Raw genomic sequence first — 21,749 nt, forward strand, 5'->3', positions numbered from 1 at the left:
TGCAACTTCATTTTGACGTCAGACCATACATGTTCAATAGGATTGCCGTCAGGCGACTGTGAGCGCCAATCTGGTACCTGCGCACCTTTCTCCTTTTTCCAGTTGTTACAAAACCTACTGCGGAGTTTCGCATTATTGTCACCCTGCAGTATCCAGTCTTCATTTTTGTCGATGAACCAACGCTTGTCAGTCGGCATCAAACATCTTCGATAAACGGGACGCGTAAGATGCACGCATTTATCTTTTGTGTATCTCAGTCAAGATTTCAAAGTAAACTAATGCCTTGTGGATATTGCGTGAAGGACAAAGGTTCCCTTTGTTGGATTGTGAAAGAACTAAGGGGGTATATTTTACCATCTGTGTGTAATGGCGGCCACGCTCTTACTTAACAGACTGTATAACTCTTCCCCACCTTCCCTACTCCACACCAGAGCTCCTCTCCTCCCTCTTCCCTCTCTTCTTTACCCCTCCCTTCTCCTCTTGATACCACAGAGCCACCCACACACCAGACTGCCCCTCATTTGCTGTCTTCCCACTGCCCACTCCATCATCTACTTTCTTTTCAGTAGATAATACCCAACGCACCACTATTTCTATATCCATATCCTTCACCCCTGTAGAAAACGTTTTACCCTCCCCAAATCCTTCTTCTCCCTCTGAAAGTCCTTTAGATTTTTTAGTGAAAGTACAGTGTCTTTTGTACGAGAACATCACCGTTTCTGTAACGTGTTTAAAATACGCTGTACATTTTTGTTTTATGTTTATCTTTCAGCCTTTCGATTTTAATTTAAACAGATGAGAAAATCAACACTATTAATCAGTCGAGTGGAGAAACCCTGAGAAATCGCAACAGTGTTACTGTTATGTAAACATCAACTTAAATCATACTTTCATAGATTTTCAAAGATCTAAAAAATTTTCACCTTGTGATCATATTTGGATCGTTGGATCGTCTTTATTTACATTTTAAAGCTGCAAGGACACCGGTGCGGAACGTTTGTACCACTGGCAGCTGCTCCCCGCCCCCCCCCCCCCCTCCCATCCGGCCATTCATTACGGGCGAGGTGAATGAACATCTGCAGCGTCGTTTCGAACACGACGTGTAGTACGGGACATACTCTTATGCAGTCTCAGTCCTCGAATACCGATCTCTAAATTTACCCAACAGGCTATCACGGGAACAACCTCGCCGAACTCCAAAGATCCTCACTGACACAAAAAAAAAACTGTCACGATAACGTAGTTAGTGTTCGATATGGGTGACCAGAGAGGGTAGAACTTGGTGCTGGCACATAGGATACTCATCTAGGGTGGCCGCCGAGTTCGACGTCCCCATCCGACGCACAGATATTCGTCAACAGTATCGCGTGCCCTGACTCCGCGCGGCGCGGCGGAGGGATCTCGGACATAGCCCGGACTGTGGTTTCCCCGCCAGGAACCGTACTCCACTATCTCTCTTCTCTTCGCCAACCAAATACTCTCTTTATTCGAACTTCCTATCTCAAGAGCCCAATGTTATCATCACAATAATAACTGTTAGTGATATACAGACTATAAATTTACAATGTACATGCATAGAAAATAGACATAAAGACACTATCTTGTATTAAATTCTCACGTTCTGTTTCATTTACAGTCGACGTACACGTGTTTGAATCCTGCCTCTATTGGCTACATATTCCGTAGCGCCAAATTTTAAAGAAGTAACACCAGAGACAATTTACTTGGCCGCGTTACGGCACAGCTTTTCTGTATTTCCTCCTCCTTACGTGCATTCTCGTGGTCGACAACTGTGTGTGTTTTACATTGAGGTGACAAGAGTCATGGGATAGGTTATACACATACACAGATGACGGTAGTATCGCCTACACAAGGTATAAAAGGGCAGTGCATTGGCGGAGCTGTCATTTGTTCTCAGGTGAATCATGTGAGAAGGTTTCTGACGTTATTATGGCCGCACAACGTGATTTAACAGACTTTGAACGTGGAATGGTAGTTGGAGCTAGACGCACAGGACACTCCATTTCGTAAATCGTTAGGGAATTCAGTATTCAGAGATCCAGAGTGTCAAGGGTGTGTGGAGAATACAAATTTCAGGCGTTACCACTCCCCAGGGACAACGCAGCGGCCGATTGCCTTCACTTAAGGACCGAGACCCCCCTCTCCCCCATGAACCACGGACCTTGCCGTTGGTGGGGAGGCTTGCGTGCCTCAGCGATACAGATAGCCGTGCCGTAGGTACAACCACAACGGAAGGGTATCTATTGAGAGGCCAGACAAACGTGTGGTTCCTGAAGAGGGGCAGGAGCCTTTTCAGTAGTTGCAGGGGCAACAGTCTGGATGATTGACTGATCTGGCCTTGTAACAATAACCAAAACGGCCTTGCTGTGCTGGTCTGCGAACGGCTGAAAGCAAGGGGAAACTACAGCCGTAATTTTTCCCGAGGGCATTCAGCTTTGCTGTATGGTTAATGATGATGGCGTCCTCTTGGCTAAAATATTCCGGAGGTAAAATAGTCCCCCATTCGGATCTCTGGGCGGGGCTACTCAAAAATGGTTCAAATGGCTCTGAGCACTATCGGACTCAACTGCTGTGGTCATAAGTCCCCTAGAACTTAGAACTACTTAAACCTAACTAACCTAAGGACATCACACACATCCATGCCCGAGGCAGGATTCGAACCTGCGACCGTAGCGGTCGTGCGGTTCCAGACTGTAGCGCCTTTAACCGCTCGGCGACTCCGGCCGGCGGGGCTACTCAAGAGGATGTCGTTATCAGGAGAAAGAAAACGGGCGTTCTACGGATCGGAGCGTGGAATGTCAGATCCCTTAATCGGGCAGGTAGGTTAGAAAATTTAAAAAGGGAAATGGATAGGTTAAAGTTAGATATAGTGGGAATTAGTGAAGTACGGTGGCAGGAGGAACAAGATGTTTGGTCAGGCGAATGCAGGGTTATAAATACAAAGTCAAGTAGGGGTAATGCAGGAGTAGGTTTAATAATGAATAAAAAAATAGGAATGCGGGTAAGCTACTACAAACAGCATAGTGAACGCATTATTGTGGCCAAGATAGACACTAAACCCATGCCTACTACAGTAGTACAATTTTATATGCCAACTAGCTCTGCAGATGATGAAGAAATTGATGAAATGTATGATGAGATAAAAGAAATTATTCAGGTAGTGAAGGGAGACGAAAATTTAATAGTCATGGGTGACTGGAATTCGTTAGTAGGAAAAGGGAGAGAAGGAACGTAGTAGGTGAATATGGATTGGGGGTAAGAAATGAAAGAGGAAGCCGACTGGTAGAATTTTGCACAGAGCACACTTAATCATAGCTAACACTTGGTTCAAGAATCATGAAAGAAGGTTGTATACATGGAAGAAGCCTGGAGATACTGGCAGGTTTCAGATAGATTATACAATGGTAAGACAGAGATTTAGGAACCAGGTTTTAAATTGTAAGACATTTCCAGGGGCAGATGTGGACTCTGACCACAATCTATTGGTTATGAACTGTAGATTAAAACTGAAGAAACTGCAAAAAGGTGGGAATTTAAGGAGATGGGACCTTGATAAACTGACTAAACCAGAGGCTGTACAGAGTTTCAGGGAGAGCATAAGGGAACAGTTGACAACAATGGGGGAAAGAAGTACAGTAGAAGAAGAATGGATAGCTCTGAGGGATGAAATAGTGAAGGCACCAGAGGATCAAGTAGATAAAAAGACGAGGGCTAGTAGAAATCCTTGGGTAACAGAAGAAATATTGAATTTAATTGATGAGGGGAAAAAATGTAAAAAATGCAGTAAATGAAGCAGGCAAAAAGGAATACAAACGTCTCAAAAATGAGATCGACAGGAAGTGCAAAATGGCTAAGCAGGGATGGCTAGAGGACAAATGTAAGGATGTAGAGGCTTATCAGACTAGGGATAAGATAGATACTGCCTACAGGAAAATTAGAGAGACCTTTGGAGAAAAGAGAACCACTTGTATGAACTCAGATGGAAACCCAGTTCTAAGCAAAGAAGCTAAAGCAGACAGGTGGAAGAAGTATATAGAGGGTCTGTACAAGGGCGATGTATTTGAGGACAATATTATGGAAATGGAAGAGGATGTAGATGAAGATGAAATGGGAGATACGATACTGTGTGAAGAGTTTCACAGAGCACTGAAAGACCTAAGTCGAAACAAGGCCCCGGGAGTAGACAACATTCCATTGGAACTACTGATGTCCTTGAGAGAGCCAGTCCTGACAAAACTCTACCATCTGCTGAGCAAGATGTATGAGACAGGCGAAATACCCTCAGACTTCAAGAAGAATATAATAATTCCAATCCCAAAGAAAGCAGGTGTTGACAGATGTGAAAATTACCGAACTATCAGTTTAATAAGTCACGGCTGCGAAATACTAACGCGAATTCTTTACAGACGAATGGAAAAACTGGTAGAAGCCGACCTCGGGGAAGATCAGTTTGGATTCCGTAGAAATATTGGAACACTTGAGGCAATACTGACCCTACGACTTATCTTGGAAGCTAGATTAAGGAAAGGCAAACCTACGTTTCTAGCATTTGTAGACTTAGAGAAAGCTTTTGACAATGTTGACTGGAATACTCTCTTTCAGATTCTGAAGGTGGCAGGGGTAAAATACAAGGAGCGGAAGGCTATTTACAATTTGTACAGAAACCAGATGGCAGTTATAAGAATCGAGGGGCATGAAAGGGAAGCAGTGGTTGGGAAGGGAGTGAGACAGGGTTATAGCCTCTCCCCGATGTTATTCAATATGTATATTGAGCAAGCAGTGAAGGAAACAAAAGAAAGATTCGGAGCAGGTATTAAAATCCATGGAGAAGAAATAAAAACCTTGAGGTTCGCCGATGACATTGTAATTCTGTCAGAGATAGCAAAGGACTTGGAAGAGCAGTTGAACGTAATGGATAGCGTCGTGAAAGGAGGATATAAGATGAACATCAACAAAAGCAAAACGAGCATAATGGAATGTAGTCGAATTAAGTCGGGAGATGCTGAGGGTATTAGATTAGGAAATGAGACACTTAAAGTAGTAAAGGAATTTTGCTATTTGGGGAGCAAAATAACTGATGATGGTCGAAGTAGAGAGGATATAAAATGTAGATTGGCAATGGCAAGGAAAGCGTTTCTGAAGAAGAGAAATTTGTTAACATTGAGTATAGATTTAAGTGTCAGGAAGTCGTTTCTGAAAGTATTTGTATGGAGTGTAGTCATGTATGGAAGTGAAACATGGACGATAAATAGTTTGGACAAGAAGAGAATAGAAGCTTTCGAAATGTGGTGCTACAGAAGAATGCTGAAGATTAGATGGGTTGATTACATAACTAATGAGGAGGTATTGAATAGGATTGGGGAGAAGAGAAGTTTGTGGCACAACTTGACTAGAAGAAGGGATCGATTGGTAGGACATGTTCTGAGGCATCAAGGGATCACCAATTTAGCATTGGAGGGCAGCGTGGAGGGTAAAAATCGTAGAGGGAGTCCAAGAGATGAATACACCAAGCAGATTCAGAAGGATGTGGGCTGCAGTAGGTACTGGGAGATGAAGAAGCTTGCACAGGACAGAGTAGCATGGAGAGCTGCATCAAACCAGTCTCAGGACTGAAGACCACAACAACAACAAGGACCGAGACCAGTGGTGTTTGCGTACAGTTCTCGGTGATAACAGAAAGCAACACTGCGTGAAATAACCGCAGAAATCGGTGTAGAACGTACGACGAACGTATCCGTTAGGCCTGTGTGGCGAAATTTGGCGTTAATGGGGTATGGCAGCAGACGACCGACGCGAGTGCCTTTGATACCAGCGTGACATGGCCTGCAGCGCCTGTCCTGAGCTCGTGACCAAAGCAGTTGGACCCTAGATGACTGGAAAACCTTGGCTTGGTTAGATGATTCCCGGTTTCAGTTCGTAAGCGCTGATGGTCTGGTTTGATAGTAGTGCAGACCCCACGAAGCAATGAACCCAAGTTGTCAACAACACAAGCTGGTCGTGGCTTCACAATGGGGCAGGTGGTGTTTACATGGAATGGACTGCATCCTCTGGTCAAATTGAACCGATCACTGACTGGAGTTCGTTATGTTCAGCTACTTTGAAGTCCATGGATGGCTGCAAATGGTCTCCATGTTATCAAACAGTAATCGAAATTTTGTGGATGACAATGCGCTATGTCACCGGGCCACGGTTGTTCGCTATTGGTTCGAACAACATTCTGGACGATTCGAGCGAATAATTTGGCCATCCAGATCGCTCGACATGAATCCATCGAACATTTATGGGGCTAATCAAGAGATCAGTTAGTGCACAAAATCGTATACAAGCAGCACCCTCGCCATTTTTGACGCCTATACAGGATGTACGGGTCAGTATCTCTGCAGGGGACTTGTTGAGTCGATGCCATGTCGAGTTCCTGCACTACGCAGGGAAAAAGGAGTCCGACTCGATATCAGAAGGTTTCTCATAACTTTTGTCTCCGCAGTGTACAAACTATAAATGCACGATGGCATATTTAGACGCATAGAAAATAGACAAAAGAGACCGCCTTGTATCGAATTATCTCATCCTGTTTCGTTTTAATCGGCGTGCATGTGTTTAATTCCTGCATCTGTAGAGTGCGTATTACGTAACGCCAAATTTGAAAGAAATACTCATAGCCGAGACGGATCTAGAACCCGCGACCATCGCCTTAGGTGATAGAAAAGATGTACATCCCCACCAGAGGCCGCGTTATGGCACAACATTGTTGTATTTCTTCCTCTCTATGTATATTGCCTTGCTCGGCAACTGTGCACATTTTAATCTATGTATTGTAGGTAGCTTTTGCACGATAGCAATTACTATTTCGTGCACTTTCGCTCTTTGTAATAGTTTGGATAATTTCGGAACACACGGCTCGATTCTGTCTGTAACATTACCTTGCTAACAATCTAGTACGGAGTAATTAACATACAAAACTGTTGATTACATCGTTGCAAACATGCCACACACCGACAAATTAACATAAATGCGTAAAGAGACTTTTACGATTGTTTTAATATGTATGGAATGTCGCTCCAGGGGGGGGGGGGGGGGAGGGAGAGAGAGATAGAGAGAGAGAGAGAGAGAGAGAGAGAGAGAGAGAGAATAAAAATTATCCACAACCATATTTACACGGACGGCATCCGTGTTCTTTTGCAATTACAACGGTCGTTAGTGGAATAAGCTGCGTTTTATAAGTGGTGTCGCATACCTGAAGCCTTTTCGAATCTGCTTTCCGTATTTTCCTGGATAGCTCAGCATTCAGAAAGTGTACTCCATAGAGCCTTTTTTTTAACTGTTAAAAAAAATGTTACAAGTTGCCTTTCAAAGATGTCAAGAGAACTGGAAGGCCTCGCTGTTATTCAGGGCAAGATAGTTCGCCTGCATTCAGCCTTTTAGTCCACGTACATAATTGGTTTCACGACCTACGCTTACACAGATGGTTGATATCCGGTACCTGCAGACTAAGATACAAGGAGAGTAGTTTTCTATTGCACCTTCACCGCTTTGGAACTAATCCATCTCTGTTCTGTGACTGTGCTAACACTGAGTAAAGAAGCATCAGTCACATCGTCTTTGCATGCGTAAAATGAGAGAGGAACAGGTGTTTGCCACACTTAGGTCGTCTGAATGCAGTATTTCCCAATAGATTGGTCATTCTACTTCCCGTGAGTAATCCGGCATTTAATGAATATCTTTTTAAATTTTTACAAGCCATCAAGAAAATACCTTTGTAGTAATAATGCAGCATTTGTAGCTATGATAACAGTCGTTTCATCTTATATATATTTTATACATGCGTACAATTATTTCAGCTAAGGCATCGAACATTTGTATCATTTCCTTTTTATTCTTTTAGTGTTATTTCGTATATTTGTGGTGCCATAAGATCTTTCTCCGTCGAACTACCCTGTAAAATTTTACACAGCGTGTCAAATACGTTTGTTAAAAGTGTATATGTATACTTACGTTTTACCTATATCTATATTTGTGCCACAATAGCTTTGTTAATCATTAACGTTGTTATGTTGGTTCTATGTCTTTTCCTGTACAGTAACCAAATCTATTGTAAATATGTTACATATAGGGTGGTTATAATTAAACTTTTGCTACTTGAGGCAGTGTAAACGGAGAACTATTTGGCATTAGGTTCCCAATTTTACAGGAATGATGATCAGGTTGTGCGCCACAGGGTTCCATTACTTACCGTTAGGCGCCGCTGAAGGTACGCCGTACAGCGACGTAGGGTTGAAGCACAAGCATCAGTGTGCATTACAGTTGCAGTATGTCAACATGGGTCTGGATAAGGCGAAAAGGGCTTTACTCGTAAAGCTCTTCTGTCAAGACAACAGCAATAGTGCTGCTGTTCTGTGCGAGTATTGTTGTGTTAAACGACTACGGAGAGATCCTCTTACCGCAGCGGAGTTGAAGAACGTGATGCGGAAGTTCGAATTAACTGGCGCTTTGGCAAATGCTCCTGGGAGAAGTCGACAGCCAATTGCGTCATAAATTGTCATGGCTGAGAATACTGAACGTAAATGCGATCTTGAAGCAGTGCACGTGCTGTGTCTCGAAAGCTGAACAATGCGTGGTGCACCGTTCGAAAAGTGCTGCGAACAGTTGTGCAATGGTATCTCTAGTGCGGTTACAGGCTGTCGCAGATGATGGTCGTCGTATTGAGCACCTTTTGCAATCTGGAATGTAAACAACGTATGAAATTAAGAAATGTTACCCTCTTATGCGGAAATAAAAATGTGTTTCTTTCAGTGTTCTTCCAAACGTTGCGGCAAGTTTTCATTGTCCTACGGTCGCTCGTTTTTATGGGGGCCCGTCAAGTAACAGAAGTTTACTTGTAACCGCCCTCTGTAGATGTCAAACAGTAGGCTTAAAAAAGTTGTTGGTTACACTTGTATCTGCATGTTCTTATACAATATTATGTCATCAATTTGTCTTTAACTGTATGTCGAGTGTACATTTTACCTGGCTAAATGTCCATCAGATGCGGAAGACCGAATGAACATTTTAAAAAATCCTAAATATGATAATGTCATAGTTCATAAACAATATTAAAGATCCTGCAAATGCAAGTAAACGGTGTCCAAATATAACAAACGCGTGTATGTACACTGCCCCGCAATACAAAGAAGTTATGCGACATAAACGAAAGTTGGTAGGAATGTTTCTACATATGGAAGATGATGTCTGTTCAAATTTCCGCGCCTGTCTCTTAAGAGTGGCGCAAGTTGCGCCACTATGAGGATGCAAAGACAGGTTTGCTTTAAATACGGTCGTCAGCGTTAGTTACCTTTGAGGTTGAAAATGTTGAGATAATGTTAGTCAAGAATGCCTTTAATGCGACAAAGACGCCATTATCCACACCTCACTGAGTTTGTACCAGGTCTTGTAAAAATGGCTGCAAGAAGCTGGATGATCCATCTGCGATACTGGAGAAAGACTTGGCAGGACTGTAGCCACTGCATGTAATTGCTGGCAGCGGTGGTCACGAGAATGTACGGTTGCAACAAGTCCCGGCTCCATACGGCCACGTGGCACTACCAAAAGGGAAGACCATCACGTTCAAATGTGTGTGAATTCCCAAGGGAACAAACTGCTGAGGTCATCGGTCCCTAGACTTACACACTACTTAAACTAACTTATGGGATGAACAACACACAAACACCCATGCCCGAGGGAGGACTCGAAACTCCGGCGGGAGGGGCCGCGCAATCCGTTACAGGGCGCCTCAAACCGCGCTGCACCATCGTGTTCGGCGTATCGTTCTGGCGTGTCGTAGTGCATCTGCAGCAGCAATTTGAGCAGCAGTTGGTACCTCAGTGACACAACGAACTGTTACTTCATGGACAGGTGTGAGCCAGACGCCATGTAGCATTCCACTGACCCTAAACAACCGCCAACTGCGACTTCAGTGATGTCAAGTGAGAACTCATTGGAGGGCAGGGTGGAGGTCTGGTGTGTTGTACCCTGATGAAAGCTGGTTCTGCTTCGGTGTCCGTTGTGGCTGTGAGGTCGTCAAAAGGAGGCTAGTTGAGACCCTGCTACCGACCTGTCTCCATGCTTGAGACACTGTATCTGCACCTGGAGTTACAGTCTGCAGTGCGATTTCGTAAGACGGCAGGAGCACATTCGTGGTTATTCCATGTACCCTGACTGAAAAGTTGTACGTCAGTCTGATGATTCGACCTGTTGTGCTGCCATTCATGAACAGCATTTCAGGGGGTGTTTTCCAACAGGATAACGCTCGCCCACGTACCGCTGTTGTAGCACAACATGTTTTACAGACTGTCAGCATGTTGCCTTGGTCTCCTCGATAACCAGATCCGTCTCCAGTCGAGCACACATGTGACATCATCGCACAACTTCAATGTCATCCACAAACAGCATTAACCGCCCCTGCATTGACTGATCAAGTGCAACAGGCATGGAAGAACTCCATCCCTCAAATATATCCGGCAGCTATATAACACAATGCTTGCACGTTTGCGTGCTTGCATTCAACATTGTTTCTTACACTGCTTATTAATGTACCAGAATTACATTTGCAACACCTTATTTCGCGCTCACATTAACCTGTGATCTTGTAATGTTACCTAGACTAATGTATTTCCGAAATTTTATTACTCTGCATTATTTATTTTTTGGTGTTCAGATTTCTTCCGTCAGTGTGTATATATCATCTCGATTTTATTTTTATACATTTACCACATGAAATGAGTCATGCTCGAAAGTAGTAGTAGAAAAATAAAGAACACGATAAAAAAGAAATCGCAGTTGTCGTGGAATACACTTTTAAATATGCATTTCAAACAAAAACATTAAATACATAACTATTTTTCGATGCAATAATCAAAACTTAGATTACGCTTAATACAATTTGAAACAGCAGAGAAGTAACGGTGCAGTGCTGACGTGGTGCATTTCTTGTGTTGCAGGGGCCGAAGAGGTGTTCCGCTTCGCGGGCAACGAGACTTACCCCGACTACTTCCTGCGAGTGCTGCGGGACGGCACTTCGCTACTCGTCGGAGGGAGGTGAGTACTCGCCGTGTATGGTGCTACAGCGTACCCCGTCGGCTTACACTTCTATTCCCACATCTACACGAGCGGCCCCAGAACCACAGGTAATGCCTCAGTGGGATGCGCTTTCACGTGTCCAGTTTCAGTTAATTCCGGTACAGGATGTTTCGCGTGCGACGAGAGCGCCGCCTGCGGCGTTGCGAAGAGGCCAATACCTGGGAGTAGAGTCGCTCATTTCAGCCTTCAGATTCGCCAGTGTCGCATACTCGTAGCTACGAGGGGCAGTTGGGCGAGAGTCGGGGATAGACATCTGGGGTAGCGGCGTTGCGAGTTCCTGCTGTGCTGGAACTACTTGTAAGGCCCGTTGGAAATCAAGTGTCGTTTGTTACGACTGAGGAGTGCGTTGTAGAAAACGTAACAGACGCGCCGTATATTCAACGGACTAAGCGTGGGTAGCTGCAGCAGGGATGGTTTCAAGCTTCTGTTCGTTCACTTTTAATTAAGAATTTGCGTCATTAAATGTCAGATGAACGAGGTATCCTGGTCAGTGTTACTGGATTTTCCGAAATTTTTCGCTGCTCACTCTTAGAACCATTTGAAGTTAGGGTAGCTAAGTTTATAATCATGCTTCTTTCAGCTTAAACAACAGTGCAATAGAATTGTAAAATCTGGTCCATTTATTTCGCTAATCGCCTTATTTAAGTTAAATTGTCATAAATGTAAAAAGCTCAATTGCTCACTAAGGTGCGGGATTATCAGCAGACTCGCAGTAAAAAGTTTTGAAATACTGAATTTTAAAAAAGTTGTTTTTTGTTTTTGCCGAAAACTGTGAATAATTTTTTTTATTTGCCGTAGTTACTGTCCACCAAATTTCGCCTTACGACCATTATGATGACAGCGTAGTACCGTATTTTAGTCTTTATTTTTTCTTGGCCTCTAGTCCCGAAAAAGTTGCTTCGTTTATGCTGAAATGGTCATAAAACCCCATAGGGAGTTGTATTCCACAGACCAAATGTTGATTAATATTGCGAAGGCCGTTTAATAAGTTATGCAACACATTTTTTTCTGAAAGCAGGTTCGTTTTATTCAAAACCCTTATTTTACGACAAAACCCTGTTTTACGACATAATCTCCGTTAACTGCGACGGCCTTACGCCACCTTATTGGGAAGGCTTGTGTGTCCTCATGTTACCACTTTACTGGTCGATGTTGGAGCCACATTTTGTTGCATCAATAACCTCCCAATCATCCACGTAATGCTTCCCTCGGAATGCATCCGTCATTGAGCCAAACAGATGGAAATCGGAAGATCTGAGATCCGATCTGTAGGGGGGCATGAGGAAGAACGGTGGACTACCAACAGAGAGCGAGGTTTGATTGTGATCCGTCGATCACCTCGAATGAGAGCGTCCGCACGTTCCAGAATTGTAGGAGTGACAGCTGTGTGCCGCCGGCCGGCACGCGGAAGATCGGACAGGTTTGCGCGATCTTGGTGCAGTGATGACGGACACCTCGCCCAACAACTCACCGTGCTTTTGTTCGCTGTCAAGTCTCCATAGACATTCTGCAAGCGCATGTGAATACCTGCGATGCTTTGGTTTTTCGACAAAAGAAACTCAGTGACAGCTGTCTGCTTGGAACACACCTCTGTTACAGACACCATTTTGAAGGCTACGTATAGCGCCGCCACCTATCGAAAGTTCATGAAACTACAGGGGCGTAAGCGGGGATATTCCACGACGTCCCACAAGAAATTCCGCATTTTTTAAAGCGAAATTTGCCGAGAAAAAAATGCTACATTATTTATTGCACGCCCCTCGTGCGTTATTCAGGAACGGACAAAATACAAAAACTGGTATGTACGACGTTTTAATCAAGTTTTTACAATGGTACGTCAACAGCACCTGTCGACCCTGACTCTTTGTGTTCTCGCCTCGACTACACACGCGTTCTCTGTGCAGTTATTTATTCCCCGGGATGTGATGTTACGTGGCGGCTTAACATCTAACTAATTTTCCAAACAAAATTAACTAGAGGATTTTTCCCTACCTCCTGCTCTTATCCGATCACACAGCAAACATTTTCAATTCATCATTTCAGTACCACGTTTTGATCTGACATTTTGCCGCGGTATAAATATGTAAATGTATGGCGAATGTAACCGGATCGTTATAGTGCCTTAGGGACCAACTGCACGTTCAATCGTGTGTGAGCTATGGGTACGAAATAAGGAAAAGTAGGGCTCATACAGAGGTATACAGGCAATCATTTTCTCCTTTCTTTCATTTGGGAGTGGAACAGGAAACCCACCCAAAGATATAACAACCTACAGCGCCTATTACAAGGAGGGGATCCGACAGCCAATCAGTTCCAGTCATTCCACCGGGAAGGAGGAACACAATTCGTGTTTTCTGTACTCCAACCATGCTTAGACGGTCAATACCGCTGTTAGATCGCGTCCGCATTGTTACTTTGTGTCAGGAAAGGCTCTCAACAAGGGAAGTATCCAGGCGTCTCGGAGCGAACCAAAGCGATTTGTTCGGCACGAAGTAGATACAGAGAGACAAGAACTGTCGATGACATGTCTCGCTCAGGCCGCCCAAGGGCTACTACTGCAGTGGATGACCGCTACGTATGGATTATTGCTCGGAGGAACCCTGACAGCAACGCCACCATGTTGAATGATGCTTCTCATGCAGCCACAGGACGTCGTGTTACGACTCAAACTGAGCGCAATAGGCTTCATGATGCGCACTTCACTCCCGATGTCCAGAGCGAGGTCCGCCGGCTGCGGTGGTCTCGCGGTTCTAGGCGCGCAGTCCGGAACCGTGCGCCTCCTACTGTCGCAGGTTCGAATCCTGCCTCGGGCATGGATGTGTGTGATGTCCTTAGGTTAGTTAGGTTTAAGTAGTTCTACGTTCTAGGGGACTGATGACCACAACTGTTAAGTCCCATAGTGCTCAGAGCCATTTTCCAGAACGAGGTCCATCTTTGCAACCACACCACCATGCAGCGCGGTACAGATGGGCCCAACAACATGCCGAAGGGACCGCTCAATATTGGCATCACGTTCTCTTCACTGATGAGTGTCGCATATGCCTTCAACCAGACAATCGTCGCAGACGTGTTTGGAGGCAACCCGGTCAGGCTGAACGCCTTAGACGCACTGTCCAAAAAAATGGCTCTGAGCAATATGCGACTTAACTTCTGAGGTCATCAGTCGCCTAGAACTTAAAACTACTTAAACCTAACTAACCTAAAGACATCACACACATCCGTGCCCGAGACAGGGTTCGAACCTGCAACCGTAGCGGCCACGCGGTTCCAGACTGAAGCGCCTAGAACCGCACGGCCACACCGGCCGGCCCACACTGTCCAACGAGTGCAGCAAGGTGGAGGTTCCCTGCTGCTTTGGGGTGGCATTATGTGGGGCCGACGTACGCCGGTGGCGGTCATGCAAGGCGCCGTAACGGCTGTACCGATAGTGCGTCCATATCGGCAGCATATTGGCGAGGAATACTTCTTTATGGACAGTTCGCGCCCCCATCGCGCACATCTTGTGAATGACTTCCTTCAGGGTAACTGGAGTGGCCAGCATGTTCTCCAGACATGAACCCTATCGAACATGCGTGGGCTGAATTGAGAAGGGCCGTTTATGGACGATGTGATCCACCAACCACTCAGAGGGATCTACGCCGAATCGCTGTTTAGGAGTGGGTGAATTGGACGAACAGTGCCTTGATGAACTTGTGGATAGTATGGCACGACGAATACAGGCATGCATCAGTGGAAGAGGACGTCCTACTGTGTGGGTATTAGACGTACCGGTATGTGCAGTAATCTGGGTTACCATCTCTGAAGGTCTCGCTGTATGGTGGTACAACATGCAGTGTGTGGTTTTTATGAGCTATGAAAAGGGCGGAAATGATGTTTATATTGATCTCTGTTGCAATTTTCTGTGCAGGTTCTGGAACTCTCGGAACCGAGGTGATTTAAAACTTTTTTTGATGTGTGTACAAACAAATGAGTGCAGCTTCAGGGAAACTGGATGATTTATTCTAGACAAAGAGCTTCACAAATAGAGCAACTCAATAACGCGTTGGTCCACCTCTGGCCCACATGTAAACAGTTATTCGGCTGTGCATTACTTGATACAGTTGTTACATGTTCTCCTGAAGCATATCATACCAAATTCTGTCAATTCTGACAGTGAACGAGATTCCAGGCGGAAGATGTATCTGTAGACGCCCTGTACAGTGGTCGGATCCCTACCTGACTGTAGCCCCTCAAGCGGCCCGACCCTCTGGGAGTGATGATCTGGGGTGCTATTTCATTTCATAGGAAACATCCTTACAGCGTAGCGATACGTCGACGATATTCTGCGCCCCGTTTTCTTTCCTTTCGTGGCAAGACATCCTGGGCATACATTTCAGCAAGATAATTCCCGACCGTCCACGGCGAGAGTTTCTACTGCTTGCGTTTGTGCATTCCGAACGCTACCTTACACCCAGCAAGGTCTCCGGATCTCTGCCCAATTGAGAACGTTTGGAGCATTATGGGCAGGGCCCTCGAATCAGCTTGGATTTGTGACGATCTAACTCTCCAGATGGAGAGAAATTGGCACGATATCCATCCGGAGGATACCCAACAACTCTGTCAATCAATGCCAAGCCGAATTAACTGCTTCCATACGGGCCAAAGGTGGACAAACGCGTTACTGACTTGCTCAATTTGTGAAACTTAATCTCTTGAATAGATTCATCCAATTTTTCTGAAATTGTAATCACTTGTTTGACTGCACTTGCACATCACATCGACTAATTTCCGTCCGTTTCGTATAATTGCTTCATGGTACGTTTTTTTAGTGCATTTTGCTTTCCAGGTAGATCTACTTTTTCTGCAGAAGCTACAATTGTCAGCCGCTTCTTGTGCTGCAGTATGTTTGTAGGGTAGGATCCACGCCAGATATCACATACGCCACCACTGTGGCCAAACAACCGTGCTGCGCATGTCTCGCTAGAGCCACCGAACAACAAAGCCCAGTTATGGTCCGAATAGTTGAGTGTCTGAAGGAGATTTATTTCGAAAACATTTCTATTGTTATTAAGAGATAGAAGCAGCTTATGAAACGTAGTTCTTGGTCCTCGAAGTGAAAAGTGGGGCGTGAAATTTCATAGGACGATGTTCACAGACTGTCCGCCTCCGTAGCCGAGTGGTCAGGTAGATGGCTGCCATGCTGAGCACCCAAGTTCGATTCCTGGTACTACCAAGGATTTTTCCTTGGTGGGAGGACTGAAACGGTGTGCACGCAGCCTCTTGATGCCAGCGGAGTAGCTACTTGACATAGTAGTAGCGGCTCCAGTCATGAAAACTGACCAACTGCCAGGGGAAGCGGTCTGCTGACCGCACGCCCCTCCATACCGCAACCAGTGACGCCATTGGCATAGGATGGTACGGCGGTCGTTCGGCTCCGATGAGTCTGCCACGTCCTGTGGACGGGATTTACATTTAGGATCTTTACAGCCTGGTTGTCGTGTGTCAGGAGTAGCGGAAGTAGCAGGTATTTACCACCTTTAGAGAGCAAGTGTTATCAGTCACTTAACTGTATATTTTTTCTTGGTGACAGCCCTGTTTTCAATTTTGGAGCTAATGGAAAACTGGCTATGGTTGTGGACAAAAGAACACTTCCTGTAATACAAAACCCACGGTTCCTTGACGCATAGAATGTGACCCACAGATTTATCCTTTCTTTTAGTCAGATTGCACCATAAATTTTAGGCGAATACACTCAGAAAGCGCTTTCTAATATTTAAATTTATATTCGATCTTAACAAGTTTCTCTTGTTCAGAAACCCTTTTCTTGCTGTTACCAATCTGAATTTTATATCCCCTCTACTTCGACTATCATGTTATTAAACTGCCCGAATAACAGAACTCATTATCACTTTTAGTGTCTCATTTCCTAGTCTTATTATCTCAGAATTGCTAATATTGTTAGATTAATTTCCATTACCCTAGTTTCACTTTTGTTATTGTTCATCATATTGTGTCTCCTATAGACACTATCCATTACTTTCAACTATCTACGAAGTCCATAGCTGTCTCGGAAACAGCTGCAATATCATCTGCAAACCTCAACTTTCCTCGGAATAGGAATTATTATATTCTTCTTGAAGTCTGTGACTATTTGACTTGCCCCCATTTACCTTACACACCAGGTGGCATAGTTTTGTCATTGCTGACTCTTCCAAGACTCTCAATGATCGTGAGGGATTGTTAGCTACTCTAGGGGCCTTGTTTCGATTTTGGTCTCCCAATGTTGTCGAATTCTTTTTCGCTTTTTATTATATTGCCTTCAGATTCGTTTCCTTTGAGCCTTTTTTTGTATTCGTTTCGTCTTTCAGACCTTCTCCTGAGCTTAGTATTGGCTTATTATTTGAGTTCTTGATATTCGTAGAGCTGTTCCTCCCCTTTCCAAAGGTTTCCTTAATTGGTCATATGTTCGATCGGAGCGAAATAGAGGCTTTCTAGAAATTACACAATGGATTTTTGTCTGAATTTTTACTGCAAACGAAGAGTGGGAAATAGACAGTATGTCGAATTGACCAACAGGAGATCTAGTTTCGGGAAAAAAGCATAGGTTGTAAAGTCTTAGACTAGCGATGTACATTTTAATATTTTTCTCGCTTTCTGAGAAAAACTTGAAATTAAATGATTTACATAAAAGTAAAAATAAAACCAATTAGGGAAACATTTGACTCGCCATTAAGAGATGCTTGAAATAATGTACAGAAACTGAGGTGGCGATTGAGAATTTGAAGTCCGGTGTTTAACTTCGAATAATATAGAGTACCAGTGGGTGTTTGTCTGGTGGATTTCAGTCTTGCGTCACTAACGTATGAGCGTCTCAGCTGCTGGAGGAGATATCATGCATCATTCAAAGGCTCATGGAATACACACAAAAAAACAGATCACTTTGAACGGCTAGAGATATTCGCAGGACATGTACATTGGTATGTTCTGCAGAAATGATTAGCATTTGAACTACGTCGGCTCGCTGGTTCAAAGTCATCATTGATATCGCGACACAACACCATCTACCAGTAAAATGTGCGTGCGGCTCTCGTTGTCGCTATAAACCGAAGGTAATGGGTGAGTGTCACTCTAGCAGACGTGTAGGATGCCTCGCAGACGTATTAGCGAACCGTACTGTCAAATAGGTGACTTTGAAAGAAGGTGCATTGTTGGCAAGAGAGAATGTGAAGGATGCATCCATCCGCGTAGCTACTGCTCGTGTGGGACGAAATGTTTCACCAGTGTAACGGTGTAACGGGTGTGTAGAATGGTTCACGGGAGGCCGTAGAATACGAAATGGGTCAGGTCGTACCACCCAGACAACCCCCCACCCCCTTTCCCCCGAGAAGATCGACACCTCATCCTAATGGCACTGCAGGACAAATCTGAGTCCTCCTAGGCTCTGGCGCAACAGTGGAATAGCGTAACACATTGTACACTATCAGGGATGACAGTCCGTAGTCGTTTATTACGGAATGGGTTACGTGCGCGTCGTCCACTTCTCCTCCCAGTTTCGACGAATGTGCAGAAACATACTTAACGGCAATGGTGTGTAGAACGACGTCACTGGGGACAGGAATGGCATCAGATACTCTTTTCGGACGAATTCTGGTTTTCTAAATGAAAATGATGGCCGTATTTTGGGTCGCCGTAGACCGGGGTAGCGGCATCACAATGACTGCATTCGCATAAGACATGCAGGGCCAACTCAAGGCCTTACGATGCGAGATACTATTGGGTACAACAACAAATAACAGTTGGTGCGTGTCCACGGCACTATGGACAGTGTGACCTAAGTGAATGACACCGTGCGACCCATAGCCATACCATTTCTGCGCAACACCCCAAATGCCATTTTTCAGCAATACAATGTACGACCAAATGTTGCTGCACGAACTCGTGCCTTCCTGGTGTTAGAGGATCTCAGCCTTCTGCCCAGGCCCGTCATATGACCAGACGTGTCACCTGTCGAAAATGTGTGGCGTATGGTGAAACTATGGGTGCAGCTCAGTGATCCATTGCCAACCTCCACAGATGAACTTCGGAACCAGATGGATGCAACATGGATGGCTATACTACAATACACCAATCGCGCCTTAAATGCGCCGACGCCATCATGCACGGAACAAGTTATCAGGGCCCTTGGCGGACCCTGTGCCTACTAAGCAACAGGACACATGTTAAACCGAGGTGACTGAAATGCTAACTGTTTCTGCAGAACATAGGCCTACTGATATACGTGTCCTGTGAATATGAACGCCCAATGTGTAGTCGTTCAGGGTGTTGTGGTTTCTTTACATATATTTTTTAACATGGGTATATTTCTGTAATATGTGGTAATACAGGGTGGACCATTGATAGTGACCGGGCCAGATATCTCACGAAATAAGCATCAGACGAAAAACTACAAAGAACGAAACTCTTCTAGCTTGAAGGGGGAAACCAGATGGCGCTATGGTTGGCCCGCTAGATGGCGCTGCCACAGGTCAAACGGATATCAACTGCGTTCTTTTTTTAAAAAAAAAAAAATAGGAACCCCCATTTTTTATTACATATTCGTGTAGTACGTAAAGAAATACGAATGTTTTAGTTGGGCCACTGTTTTCGCTTTGTGATAGATGACGCTCTAATAGTCACAAATATATGGCTCACAATTTTAGACGAACAGTTGGTAACAGGTAGGTTTTCTAAATTAAAATACGTACTACACGAATATGTAATAAAAATGGGGGTTGCTATTGAAAAAAAAAAAAAAAAAAAACGCTGTTGGTATCCGCTTGACGTATGGCAGCGCCATGTAGCGGGCCAATCATAGCGCCATCTGGTTTCCCCCTTCAAGCTAGACAAGTTTCATTCTTTGTAGTTTTTTCGTTTGACGCTTATTTCGTGAGATATTTGGCCTGGTCACGATCAATGGACCACTCTGTATAATATGTTGTTTTAGACGCCTCAAATCACAAATCATTTGAGCATTAAGTTTTTTTCCCTCTGTTGGTGACAACTATCTTTTTCATAGTCAGGCACGCTGTAGTTAAGATGATAATTTTGCCCTCAGTGAAGTTTACTGTGTACGTAAGTGCTGGAAGGATACCTAGAAAGACAGCACGGCGGACAGGTATGTTACGCTGAATATTGTCGTGGAAAACCGCTGTCGTGGGCGGGCGCAGCTGAGCCTGGAGACTGGATCCCTGGCGGCGGGTGGCAGCGACGCACCTGGGCAGCAGCGCTTCCATTATTGCAGATACCTGCCGGCAGCCGACCGCGGCGGCTGCATTATTAACGCGCACTGACAGCCTGCGGTCCGTCCAACTTGAGCCACTGAGCAATTTCCGCCCTGCAGCGGCGAGAGCGGGCGCGCCGCGCTGCATATTGTGTTTCCACGGCGGCCTCACTTATTCACGACGCCCTGCGCCGCCCGAGGAATACAGACAGTTACAGCCGCAATTGTGTGTCTGTCAGGGAACACTTGGCCGGAAGAAATTACGCACCTTCCAGCGCGAGGCGCAACGCTTGCAGCGAGCCTTTGCATCGCTGTTCCGTAGGCCACTCTCGCCGCTTCATTCTTCCGTCTGACTTAGTTCGAGTGCTTTCGTAACAGCAGCTGTTGCCAGCAGCTCGCACCGAGAAAAGCTCCCTCCCCGTTTCGGCAAGGGGCTAGAAACTCGCTTCACTTGGCCGGAAACTAGCTTGAGTGCGTTGAACTACTGTCAGATCAGAGAACGATTGCTTCTCAGCGTGGCCGACTTGGGTGCTCAAGAACAGTGTAATACTCTTGTCAGCCATGCGCCTATGCCAGATTACACACTTATGAGGCAAAGCATTATGCCCGTTGCGCACCGGTGGACTGACTGCCGCCCTGTGGTGATGCGGGCACGTGACACGGTAAGGAAGGTATTCGCCAAGGGGACAGCGATATGCACATGTGCGGATGGCGGTGGTACCGCGTTCACAAGCTATAAAAGGGCAGTGCATACTTAACGACCGGGAGCAGCTGCGTTTGCGTAGAGTTGTCAGTCAGTGCAAGCAGACAAGCAAGATTGCGAGAAATAACCTCAGTGAGACGGGTGTCACGATTAATCAAGGAAAACCCCCAGCTGAAAAACGGGGCCAAAGTTAGTTGGTTACTGTCGAGTTGCAATTTACAATTTCTTTATTGATTACTTCAACCATTAAAAGTCATTTCTTTATCACTTGACCAGGAACAGATCCAAAAAACTAGTAGGCATGAGTGCCTTTTCAAAACAATTTACTTTACAATTAACGGCCCAGCCATTTTACTTAAAACAGACTTTGATAAAGCATTTAATAACAAAATTAAAACTTTGCAAGTAATGAAACAAAAAAACACCAATTTGCATTCAATTTCGCTACTGAACATGTAGGGAGCCAACTTCTTTTAAACTTTGGTACAACAAGATATTAAATTACAGGGGCTCGCTAACAGGGAAGCAGAACTAGCATTTTCAAAGGATGCCAAGTAGATTAAAACAATCAAAGTAAAGATACAGTCATTCACCTTTTACAATAACTAACAATTTTAAAGCCACGTAATTTTAAAAACCCACCAATGAAAGGCAAACTTAACGTTTGTAAACAGT

The 21,749-nt window shown here is 44.8% G+C and overlaps 1 protein-coding gene across 2 annotated transcripts in view; it reads left to right on the plus strand.

The window, feature by feature from the left end:
- The window catches only part of LOC124797855 (semaphorin-1A), a 909,059-nt gene that overhangs the window by 419,792 nt on the left and 467,518 nt on the right, over positions 1–21,749 (plus strand). For both annotated transcript variants that reach the window (XM_047260924.1, XM_047260925.1), the window contains exon 3: positions 10,995–11,091. In XM_047260924.1, coding sequence (XP_047116880.1) covers positions 10,995–11,091 — 97 coding nt within the window. The remainder of the gene's footprint in view (positions 1–10,994; positions 11,092–21,749) is intronic.

Source organism: Schistocerca piceifrons, chromosome 5 (assembly GCF_021461385.2).
Source record: "Schistocerca piceifrons isolate TAMUIC-IGC-003096 chromosome 5, iqSchPice1.1, whole genome shotgun sequence".
NCBI classification, from domain to species: Eukaryota; Metazoa; Arthropoda; class Insecta; order Orthoptera; family Acrididae; genus Schistocerca; species Schistocerca piceifrons.